At 40.9% G+C, this 12,905-nt stretch overlaps 1 protein-coding gene across 8 annotated transcripts in view; it reads left to right on the top strand.

The window, feature by feature from the left end:
* The window catches only part of AUTS2 (activator of transcription and developmental regulator AUTS2), a 792,614-nt gene that overhangs the window by 537,557 nt on the left and 242,152 nt on the right, over positions 1 to 12,905 (top strand). For all 8 annotated transcript variants that reach the window (XM_072882444.1, XM_072882446.1, XM_072882447.1 and 5 more), the window contains one exon: positions 12,348 to 12,377. In XM_072882444.1, the coding sequence (XP_072738545.1) occupies positions 12,348 to 12,377 (30 nt within the window). The remainder of the gene's footprint in view (positions 1 to 12,347; positions 12,378 to 12,905) is intronic.

Raw genomic sequence — 12,905 nt, 5'->3', positions numbered from 1 at the left:
TCGTTTGGCGTCTACTGTCTATAAAATAGAGGGAGCCTCTGCCTCTCTAAAAAGTCCCTTGTGAAATTCCAGGGCTCTGTATTCATAGAGAAAGCAATGAATTTCCATGCTTTACCTAATCTGTCTCAAAACTGTACAGCACAGGCTGAGCAGTTTAGAAGTCCTTTCTGCACACTGTACAAGGTGCAGGTGGTTTGCTGGGATCGTGCAGACAGAAATCCAGTGTGGATTTTCGCCTGTGGGACAGCGGTGACCACAAAGATCAGCGACATGAAGCTTCTGCTCCTTGTAGGCCTCCCATGGCTCCCCATATTCCCAGACAGACTTGTTTTGCAAGATGCATCTCCTTCTATTTCAATATCTCCCTTCTTTCTTGACAAAAGGTTTAATGGGCGGTCCTGTGTTTTACATTCAGGATGTCTCCTGGCCCTTCCGTGGGGTTCTCCTTTGGAAGAGATAATTTCTAACAGTGTGAAGTCTCAGTACCGTTGCAGCTGAAAAAGGAACATACGGGCAGTCTTAGTGACACTCAGCACTGTGTTAGCTACAGCCCTGCTTAAACACAGTTGTTGCTGGCAAAACTCTTGCATTTTCCAGGACTCACCTGGACAAGGATAATTTTTCTGAACACTGTGCTAAAAGCCAGCTATTCAAAGCAATACCTTGCCTTGGCTGTGCCAGGTAATTTGCCACTGCTGATAACAGTCATGGAGTCTGTGATATCATTTATGATACAGGAGTTTTTATCGCCTTACTCTGGTGGTAGGTTAATGCAGCAGTGAAAAAAAACCAAACATCTTTTTTATATCCCTGCCAGGAGCGCATTGGTGGTAAACAGTGAATATTTATACATGCAAATGGCTCCTAAAACAGAGGTTTGGCTCTTATCTGAAGCTCCCATCTTTCTGCTGTAAGTATAACCATACAGTTGAGCACTGTGAGTCCCAGTTTTTTTACACTACAATGCTGCAGAAGGCAACATCGGAGTAATAGCTCTTTCTCAAAAGAGAGGAGGCACACCCGGGTTTAGGAGCGATTACAAGAGGTCCTCAGGAAGAGAGAGCTGGAGGAGCCCAGCCTAGAGAGTCAATTAGAAGCAACGCATACCTGCGTGGGCTGTTTGGACATGCCGACATACCACTTCTGCCACTGTTTGTTAGCGAAGGGGGAAGCCCCAGCGGCCGATGCTCCGTTGGGCAGCGTTCCCCCTGACTATGAATATTGTTACCTTTTGTCAGCCACTCCATGAATAACAAACAGTTGAGTACAGCTGGTAAATCAGGGTTATACAATTATGCTTACCTCTAAATAGAGAAATGCAACTCCTGTTTTAAGTTCAATTATTATAATTGCAGCATTCTGAAAAAAAAAAATAATGCATTCATTTCCTAATAAGAGATTACAGATTCCAAATTACAGCATCGCATATGTCAAAACAGGAAATTTGAGGCAGGCAGGCCAAAGTGTGCCATTGTCTTTACAATTTATATTTACTTGCTGTAGATTTAGAATAATCCTTCTCTTCCCTTAGGTCTAGCACAGACAATTTATAAGTTGTACAAAAATTATAAAGGCAGCAATTAATAATAATAATAATAATAATAATAATAATAATAATAATAATAATAAAACAACTGTGTGAGTGATGAATTATAAAACAGAGAGTGGAAAAGGGAATGAAACCACAGCATAGAAGCCAGTTTACAGGGCTGAGGACACAGTCTGAGTTATTTTTCTGGCATTATGACAATGAGGAACATTTATGGGAGTTTGCAAACAGCTTACAACACAAATCACTTTGTTTCAGGTTATATTTATAGGGCTTAGTTAAGAGTTTTTTAGTATCCATTAAAATCCAATGTTCAGAGGTTTATAGCTCAGCTGTTAAGGTCTTATCCCTAAGGATCAATTGTTTTGGGTTGTTTGGGGAATTATTATTATTTATACAGTTCAGTTTAAATTGCTTAGCCTAATGTAAAGATACAGAGCTCAAAAGCTAAAGAGTTCTTGTTTGGGAAAGAAGAGAAGAGATGGCTTTTTATTCTTTATTTTTTTGTTTCAGATATTATTTCTACAACTGATTTATCTTACAAATCAATTGAATCTCTCTTCATATGTGTTTCAGTAGCCATTTTGTGCTCAGAGGTGCTGCAGCCTGTAAAAGAACAACCCCTGTGCAATGTTATCGATATTGTATTGCTGCTTCTCTGTGTGTGTTTCTGTAATTTAAAATAAAAATAATTTTCAGTTGAAATGATATAATTTGCTATAGATCATGCCATTTAGTTGGTGGAAGATGAGAACTATATTGAAAATAGGCATGATGTGTCTAGGGCCTCATCCAAGTCTTAATGTTTTCTTCTTCTTCCTTTCTTCTGTTTACTAAGACTAAAATTCTCTAAGAAAAATGCCCTATCATCCTGCATCCGTTATGAACACATACAGTGAAAAGTAACCAAATCCTAAGGAGCATACCATTTAATAGCCCAAATAGATGAAAAGGAGAGGGTTGACAGAAGAAGAGACTAAGTGACTTGCCTGAGGTGATACGGATAGCCAGTGACAGAGGTGGATCTTCCAAGTCCTAGCCCAAAGCTCACTCTCCTCCATCATGTTGCTTTTCAACCTACAATGAAGTATTTTTGGCGAGAGGTGAGTCAGATCCAAAGAGTATTACTGGATCACTACCAGTTAGGTAGATACGGAGGGTTAAGTACCTGACACATAGGGAAAAGGTCAAATAAGATATCTGATAGTTGGGTTTCATAAACAATCATAAGCACATCTGAGCCAAATGAACTGTGTATCTTGAGAAAGAATATTTTAAAGTCTTAAAATATATCTATCTGTGGAATTAATACAGTGGCTGCTCTTATTTAAATCCTTTTCCATTGTATCAAGCTTCCTTTGTGGCAGTATTTCCTAGCTGTTTCTTGTTTAATTCTAAATATTCATGAAATTAATTCTATTTAACTCCTATGCTGTTATCTGAGACAAAATGTCAACATTTTTATGACAAACTACTGTATCCATTGCATACAGTGGAGTCCCCAAGAAACCTGTTTGTTGGGGCTGACTATCAATCTCTGATTGAAAACCTGACTGACACCAATAAAAGCTTGGTAGTTCTCATTTCCCCATTTAAAATGATCCAAACAGCTCAATAGCCATCCAAGATCTATAGAGTGTTTTTTAGCCTGTACGTAATTCATCATCTCAATTATTGTGCTTTTTTAACTTCTAATTTTGGAATATCGGAACATTTCCATCAAGTCAATAGAACATTCAGTTACTCTCTTTTTTCCCTTTCCTCTCGTGATGCAATCACACAGGACCCCAGGTTCCTTTTGGGCCCTGGAAAAGCATCTTTTCATCCTCTTTGCTTCCTGCCACAACCCTTTTTGTGGTTTATCCTTTTTACTTTTTACTTGGCTGTACGAACCGTAAGCCCTGGACCTTCCAAGATCTATAATACTCACTTACATGCAGAAGAAAACAAGTTGTTGCCTCCAACCTATTGATTCTGTTTTCAAAGTTAACTCAACCCTCACTTAGTTTTTTGTCTTGTAATTTCTATTTCTGGCAGTGATGAAGAAAGAGGAAGAAACTCTCAGACCCCAGACTGCAAATGTAAAGCTGACAGTAAAACAACATTTAAGAGGAGTTCTCCGTGAGATACTGAGGTCAAAATTTGGCCATCTGGCAGTGAGGAATAGACGTGTGAAGGCATGCCAGGCACCTGCTGAAGGCAGATCTGCAATAGCAAAGTCTTCGAAGATTTGCTTGCTGCTTCTCAGCCATTGCATGTTTTTCATTTGTAGCTTCTCTTATCGAGCACAATTTCTAAATGAGGATGGTTGCTTCACTTTAAGGACGTACAAATGACTTGCCCTCACCTGTCAAGCATGATCCTTGTATTTTACCAGGCCCATTATAAACGCAATCTTTCTGTCGAAAATTTGCATACCTCCTTTCTTGAAAAGTAATGACAGCAATTTCTTTCCCTCCGCTCACTTTCTGAGTGTCTCATTTAACAGCACCTGTGAAACCGACAGGCGCAGAGATGAGAAGTGAAAGAGAGCAGTTGATTAAATCATCATCAAGTCGGGCCTCAGAAAGTCAATTCTGCTTCCCGTCTGCAATGATATCCTTTTATCTTAAAGTAATGAGCTATGGCACTTTTGCATCGGGTAATGCGATAAGTTCTATTAGCATGTTCCATTTGCTTCACAAGCAAGGGCAAGTCATTTCAGCAAGCTCATATCACTGCAATCAAAGCAATTGGCTTCACAGGCAGAGAAGAAAGAGGAAAGGCTGAGGGTGATTTTTATGGATCACAACACAGTGGAAAAAATAGATTCTTGTATTATTTTAACCCGTAACATGCTTTGCTTCTTGTCCATCAGAATATTTTGATTTCATTAGCCTGTAAGTACCTGGAAGACTCAAATTCCAAATGGAACTCTTGAGCTAAGACCAGGAGTTCTGAAAAATAGGAATCTTTTCTTATACAGGTACACTGGCTAATGCACTGTTAGGCAGTGACTTCATTAAACACTGATTAGTTTAAGTCTTTGCTATTGACTTAATCCACCAGTATAAATGCACATTTTTATTATTATTTACTATTATTTATTTTTTGAACCCTGACAAAGTACTCATCAGTTGAGAGGATCCTAAAAATAACATTACATACTGCAAATTGTCTACAGCCAGAAAGGCAGGTAAGGAGGCAGCAAACGTACATTCAGAGTCCAAGAGGCAAAGGCCTGTAGTCATTTTTTCATATAGTATTGAGGAACTGAGGCAGGGAGTTCATCCTTCTATTGCAAAAGAGAATGACTTCCTAAAATTAAGATTCACTTGTGTATGTGGCCAGCAGCTGCTTGGTGCCCAGTTAGTCTAGTGGAATTTGGACGCCTGACTTGCGGCAGGCACTTTCTGAAGATGCTGAGCTGAGTAACTCGGGGCATTGTTAGCTTTCTAATGGTACATCTGGAAAACCCATTTAATCTCCCACCGACGTTGGTGGGAGCATCGTCCTGTTCTTTGGGGATGGCTGGATTAGGCCTTAAGCACTTGTGGGACCATTGAGCAATGACACCGTAAGGAAGCCAGCGGAGTGATAACTGGGGGAATGAAGTTGCACTTTTCCAAGAACTGCAATAACTTGCCAGTCTCAGCTCAGTTTCCAGGGAACAAAGGAAAATGTGTTTCTTACAGGGCTGGTTTCTTTTCATCCTTCTCTGGGGCTGTGCCTGGAGGTGCCTGAGAATGTTGGTGGAGTGTTTCCCTTGGGTGAAACCGAGCCCCGGGCAGACAGCCAGGACAGAGGGCTGCAGCTCTGTCCCTGGCAGGCCTCAGGCAGGCTTGTGCTCCTGTGGGCCCTGCTGCCTCCCCAGCCTCGCACAGGAAGCCTCCCAGTCTCTCCCATTCACACATAGCTCCTAGCCTTCCCCTTCAAGTGATATCTCTGGGAATACAGGGGTTGACACAACAGAATCAGACCTCAAAACAGGACTCATGTTTAGCTGTCTTTCTGGAGTGAAATCCCCCTTTGCTTTACAACTAAGCTCACTGTGGTCTACCAGGAGTATGTATACCACCCACTAGTTGCTAAGGATATAAACACGTCCTGTATAAATATAAGGTGGATCATCTTTATCATGGATAGTAATGTAATCTGGTGTTTTCATTTTAATACTCAAAAATACAATCCTCTTCTTTCTTATCAAACCATTGTTTTGTTGATGGTAGAGCTAGAAGGAGCCACTTATTGTGTCATTTTGCTATATAAAACAATCATAAAAGTCCTGGGAGTGAGGAATTAAAAAGAGTTATAGCTGCAAGTGGTTCTAAGTTCTGAATATTTTTCCTGTAAGGGGCCAAGATAACTTTAAATGTCCAAGACTGATACATTTCATCTGAAGTGAAGTAGTTCGGATAAAATGGAATTCAGATTAGAGGTCAACATTGCAATCTTTTGTCCAGACTAAGGTAATTTGTGTAAGATAGGACATTTCTGTGAATAATCCGTAATTTTAGCTTTTGAGAAAGCAGACCTTAAACTTCTTAGACCATCTCTGTTTCAGAGTCATTCCTTACAGTGAATCACTGTGGATAATGGTGAAGAATTGCTAAGCAGACTGTGATGTTAACCAATTTGCGAGATGCTATATATAAGATTCCTTGGCAAGGAGCTCCATGCTGAATGCTACTTGCAGGCAAAGGCAGAGATAGGAAAGAAAAAAGTGAAATTCTTGCTCTTAGTTTCTTTGTGACTCTGCCTGTCTCCATTTCATCAATTAGAAAATTGCCCATTTATTCCCTGTCTGTGTCTCCTTTCATCTAGGAGATGTTTTTTTCTCCTTTTTTCTTGGAAGCAAAGGTCTAATTGTATAGCTAAAATATCATCTTTGCCCTTTCCAGGGCTGTCAGTTTGTCATTGGTGGATAGATGGACAAGAATATTGTAAATGTCAGTGTGAACATGGCTGAGGTCTGGGTTTTCCCTCATTTTCTTCAGATTTCTTTTCAGCAGACAGATGAGTAGAATCACTTTGTTCAGCACTGGCGTTTCAGCAGCACTGACTCCTTTGGTGGCAATGATAAATGGATCCAAGATATGAAATAGCTGTTCCAGCAAAGTCCATTGAGCAGAATAGAGAACAATGCCCTCCTCAATGTCATTGTACATGATATATTCAATGATTGCCACTTTTTGCACAAGAATGTGTTCAATCAGCAAGGTACATAGAAATCCATAGTGTTGCTTCAGCCTGAATGAGCTGGTGAGGTGGCACAGACCTTTACTCAGCTTGATTTGGACCAGACTCTCTCAAGCTATTAAAATGGGCTCAAATTATAGCTGTAACCTCATAGGGTGTCTGATTTTTGAAATGTGGCATTGGGATCAGTCTCATTCTGTGGGTGCTGTGGGAGACGTGCTGTGCGTTTTAACTTGCGCTCCCTCCAACTGGGGCAGGGGCTTTGGGAGGTACAACTAATCTTTAGCCCAATCCTCAGTTTTCCTTTTCTTCTACAAAAACCAGCAGCAATTAAACCTCAAATGGGAATTGAAAAGTTCTTTTTCCACTTCCCACTGCAGTTATATGTATGCATACTCCATATCGCAGGAAATGCATCTTATGCTTTCACAACCCGGACTGACAGCAGTAATTTAGAAGGTTTAAGCTGGGGCAGAAAGAAGAGCTTTCATTTTTTGTTGGTATGAAGATCTTACGAATTTGTATGTTCCCTCCTCACCTTGGGTTGATTTTAGGAACAACTATTTGAATTTTGACTGCAGCACACGTATGAAAATGTAAGTTTGTGGGTTACTGATTCTGATTAGCACTTTTTGAGCATGAAGTTGCAGAAATACTGCAAAATTAAGCTTGAACACTTGGCATGTGTGTCAAGCGACGTGGTGGCTGGTAGCCTGCGCACTTCCGTTATTAAAGCTGTTAGAACAGTTTAAATGATTACTATGGACGCTTTGAGCAAGTCATTGTCAGTCTGGTCTCATTATTGCCCCTGATTATATAGAAACTAGGAGCAACCTTAATGTTTCCATATGTCCTCTAAGAATTTTATATTTGGAGCTAGGTTTGAGCGAGCTTTATATGTCCCTTGGTTTGGATTTGGTTTGTAGTGCTGTAGGTCCTTTGGGAAAACCGTTAGAGTCCCTTCTGCCCAGTACAAGACTTTCAAAAGCGTAAAATAGCCATTTCAAAGGCTCCTTCCTCTGAGGGGCCTGTCAGGCTGTCGTTTGAAAAGATCTCACAGCATTTTGTGCCGTGCTTATTTGAAAATTTGGCCGTACATGGAAGCTGTGGGTGCTCAGCAGTTTCGCTAATCTGGCTTTCATTTCAGTGCCAGATGAGAACTAAGGGCTGGTTGGTTGTGTGGGGTTTTGATAATGTAGGCCAGCTTCTTTTGGAAATTTGGCTCTGGACTCTTCTCAAGCCTGGCCCCAGGTGACTGCAATCAGTCATGACTTGTGTTCAGTGTGGAGATAGTAAGTGCCTTGAGCCTGAGAAGCAGAGAAAGAAGCCTCTGTTTGTTCAGGTGTAAAATGTGTCTGCAGCCTCCTTGTCCTGATTTGTCACATTATCACCCACAGCTTCCAGTGAAGCTAGTGGCAGTTATCCAAAAATCAGGTCATGCTATCTCTGAATGATATTTTGGATTTCCAGTTATCTACAGAATATTCCGATGCAGTGTGTGCACAGAGCCATGGTTTCCTGAAACAAGACACGGGAGAGCACTGAAAAATTATCTTTTTGTAATAGGCACAAAATACTGAGACTCGGCCCAAAGCAGAAGGCCAGTAGAAAATATTTGCATCACTTCAGTTCCAAAGCAGTTTGGTGCTCTGAGAACCACAAAGCACTTACTTAAACAATTTTACTTTTTTCTATGGCCCTGGGAGGTAGAGAAATGCTAGAGGAATTGAGGAATTGAGCAAGCAATGCAGGCTCAAGACTTCAAATTGGCCAGTAATTCTGGATAATCAACTTCACAGTTGTCGGCTTTGGTTTCCAAGACCTGTTCTCCAGAAGTGGTTAGTAGTAAGCCTGCAGAAGATGGAAACACCTTGTGCTTTAGCACCTCTGGGAAGTAAATGCATCCAAAAATGTGAATGGGCACATCAGAGCAAGGGCCACTGGGGAATGTGTGTGCAAGTGCAAAGCCCAGAGTGCCTAAACAGCAAAGTAGAGTCAGGCATGGGAAGAGCGTACAATTGCTCCGATTCAGTTTCCTGCCTGAGCAGCAAACCTCTTCCCCTCTTCTGCATGTCTTTTTGGAGTTACCCCTGCACATAAGTCATCTGATTCTTTCCATGAACCAAAGGAAATCCACGTATTTAATCCTCAGGGAAAATTCAGTTTAATGTGGCTGTGCAGAACATGCATATGTAACGTGTGTGCCCGCACACAAACACATGTTTACATACTGAATGTAAATATCACCCCAATGCAGTGCATAAAGCCCTTTCCTCCTGTCCCTCCTTTTTTTCTTTCATGCAGCTTGTCCATAAAATTCTGCTACTGGAACAGGGCAGCACTGCTGGACGGTGGGTCTCCTTCCCTCGCAGCCCACCAACAAAACCTCTTTATGAGTGAAATAGATGCCTTGTATGTGCAGGACTCCTGGCATTTTACAAAATGTAGCTGGAGCCAGGCTAGGCAAACGTTAGGAGCTGTTTGCTGAGTGCATTTATTGCCTTTGCATAATTTATGAGCTGGAGGGGTTTGACCATCATTCGTCTCTGCCAGAGGCTGGCACTGAGGGCTCTGGAGGATGGAGCTGTAAATTGGATGGTGCGCTCCTGCTGAGCTCACAGCAAAGTCCTCGGGTCAGTATGGGAATTTAATACCAGGAATGGAACTGTTTTCTCAGAGTGCCATGTGGGCCTCCGTGCAGCAGAGGCTTTTTTGGCAGCCACAGTGACTGGCCAAATCGCGAAGCTGTCAGTCACTGGGCGTGTTGTGAAGGGAGCCTGAGCATTTTTAATCGGCTTGGCATCCGTGCTGCTTCCATAATGGACACCAGTAGGTCTCAGTCCTTCGCCATATGCTTAACTCTGGAGACAAGGTGCTTCTGGGTATAGCAGTAATTATTTGATGCAGAATTAAGCAGACCTTGAAATTAGAACTGGACTGTCGGAAAGCAGGAGGCTTAACACTTTGGTGGAAATAACTTCCCACCGACATCGCTCTGTGCACTTTCTCTGCAGATTCACTCGGATGCGGGTAACTTTTTTGCTGGCAAATTCAGATGTCACTGCTGGCAAGTACTCTTCTCCCTAAGTACCTCCACACTGCAGAAAACACAAAACCCTGAGCTCTTTCCAAGCTTATGAGTCGGGAAAACCTTAATCCACAGCGGAGGAGAGATTCCTTAAACCAGACAAAAAATGGTGGGGGAAGGAGAAGCTGCAAAGCGCTGTGACCACAGCTGGGTCACAGGACACATGCACGTGTGCCCCAGCAGCGGGAGCGGATGGCGTGTTAAAACCCTCTGAACCCTGCTGCTAGAATGGAATCGTTCTTGCCTGCTTATATATCCACTTTTTACCCCCTTTCTTTCTCCTTTTGGGTTCAGGTACTGCAATCAGGACTTGTATTGGAGTTTGTCTGGAGGGTGGGCAGGGGGTGCAAACAAATGAAGCAATTGGTTCTGAGCTCCCTGTTTTGAAACATATGTGTCGCCCATCATAAAACATCCTAACATATAGAGCACACAGTGCAGGGACCCCAGAACCACTGGGCCCTCCTGGCTGTAACCAAGCAGTGGAAGAAAGTGCCGTAGCCCAAAAGCTGATTTTTTCCAACGAGTGTAAAAGACAGATAGTAAATGGGAATTCTTTGTGACATGCTATGATTTTCATGGATGAAAATCCATGCGCGTATTTGCTTTTTTGTAAATGTAGGGCCTTGCTTTGCAAACACACTTACCTCATTCCAAAATCTCATGCATGTAGTCACGCTGAAGTCAAAATGCATAATATTTACAGGGTAAGGGTATAAGTACTTTACATAAATACCGCACTGTTCTAGAAATGTGCAGTTTTCCTTTTGTCAGGTAAGTATACTCTCTTCATTAACTTGATCATCATTTCATCGAGGGTTTCAAATTTCAAGCTGAAACAATCTCATATCTTGATGTTCCATCTCATTTGTTTGTTACCGGAGTACTTAGGTGCAACTAGTGCTATATAAATCATTTCAGTTATTAAATAAATTTCACTTTCATTTTTGTTTAGAATTATCTGAAAGTAGATTGCAATTTTATCTAATTTTTGCTTCATTTTAAATTATTTGAAAGATACCTAGAAATAAATCTTAGCTTTAATTGTTAGTATGTAGCTCATTGGTGTGGGGAAGGCACCTTTTCACCCCCTGTACCAATGAAGATGAGGAAAAAGCCAGTGAAACAGAAAAGTCATAATGAAAGAACACACAGAAGATGACTTGATTTGTGCAAATGAAATACATACGTTTGTGGGTGTATTTGGCTATGTCTATTCACATTCCACTGTATAGTTAACCTTTGGAATTCACAAAGTATAAGTGGAATTCACAAAGTACTTCAGTGCAATTTGGTTATCTTATGAAAATACTCAAAGACATATTAAACAGGATACACATGCATAAAGGGCTTAACTGGCTGCTGTAAGGATGTACGCAAGCAGCTCGTTCTTGATTGAGGAAAGCCTAGTTCTCCTGTTTGGTGATCTTACGCTTTCCTTCAAAACATCTGCCATTAGATTTGCAGAGGTATGAGTTCATCCTTGAATGATATAGACAATTCAGTCCTCTAGAATCTAAAACTGGAGTTTAAAAAAAAAAAACAGAAGGAGGTGTTTTCCTCATTCTTCTGCTGTGGAGGTAGCCAAGTGTGACAACTCCATAGTTACCCAGAATTAGCTGGGATGAATCAAATCCGTGTCTAAGAAAGCAGCAGCTAGGTGCGAGTCAGTTGCATGGTCCTTACAGTCCTATTTCCAGCACAGCTTTTGTACTTCTGGCAAATTTAAATGTGGTTTGGGTTTCTGATGCTTATCTGTGCTGAAGCTTGATTCATCTAGTCCTGTTGTATTTCTACAACAGTAAAAGTTACTAAAAAAATGAGCAATGGCACTTGATAAATAGCAAGACCCACTAGTGTTACCGTTCAGCATTTTATAGTATTGTATGTGTTTGCTATGATACCTGGGCTGCTCTTGAATTATAGAGAACCTCAGTGAATCAATTAATTTGGCATGTTCTTGCTTCCACTGTGATCTCTGAATTCTTTAGTTCAGCAGGGGTAAGCAAAAACGTAGGGTGAACCCTCCAAGTGGTCCTGGAGTAAAATGGTAGCCTTCTAGATGCTTCTCTTCTGGGACAGGCAAACCTAAGCCATTTCCATACCCTCCTATCTGAGAAGCCTGTGAAGCCAATTTATTGGCAGGCAGTATGAGAAATACTGTCCATCAAAAGAAAACAAAGCAGCGCTGTAATATTGTTTTTCTTCTTCCCCGATCCAGTTTTGGAATCTAAATGTGCTCATGTACCATCAGCTCCTGTCCACGTGAATTCAACTAACAGAGGACATTGCAAATGCCTTTTGTTGTTTTCAGTGCAATTTTTTCATAATTCAAGCATACAAATGTATCGTCTTCAACAACAGTGTGGGGGAAAATTCCCTGCCGTACAGTAATTGAGTTTTTCCCTAAAGGTGCCAGATCTGATGCCACAGGGTTTATGAGTGTTTCAGCCATCTTGTTCATAGAAATCTTTCATTTTTTTGCTGTAGCAAGTTTCTCTTACCTGTTCTTTTTTCCTTTTTGTGTTTCAGTGTGACAGCGACAGTGATCAAGAAGAAAAGGTAAGAAAGGGAATCAGTATGGGAGCAAAAATAATGTGTTGGATTTGTTGGATTCACTTATTCCTATTATTCTGTTATTTATTCAAAGTTTCTTTTTGGATTGACCTAAAGAATCTCTATACAAAGAAAAGACTTTTTTCCTTTAATTTAATTTTGGAATAGACCTCCAAGGAAAGAGAATTCTAATGAATATTTTGGAATAATTCATCTTCGAGCATATTGATGCCACAGTTTGTGTAGGTTGTTTATGAACACCAGTCTCAATACCAGCCCTTTCTATGGCTACATTTTCCCTCGGGAAGTTCTAACAGCAACCGAATATGTTTGTAACCCGCACATTTGCACTTTTTAACAGTTATTTAACCACTGTTATCGCCTGTTTTGCTTCTCTGCAGGCAAGGGTTTTCAAACTCAAATTGAAGTGTTATGGTTGATATATATATATCTATTTTTTAGAAACAACATTTGGAAACTGTACATTAAGTCAAGTGACACAACTTGCTGATAATTATCTCAGTAACTGTGGGT

The sequence above is a fragment of the Ciconia boyciana genome, chromosome 17, assembly GCF_034638445.1.
Source record: "Ciconia boyciana chromosome 17, ASM3463844v1, whole genome shotgun sequence".
Taxonomy (NCBI): domain Eukaryota; kingdom Metazoa; phylum Chordata; class Aves; order Ciconiiformes; family Ciconiidae; genus Ciconia; species Ciconia boyciana.
Note: the sequence above shows the minus strand (reverse complement) of the source record. Positions and strands in the feature narration are given on the sequence as shown.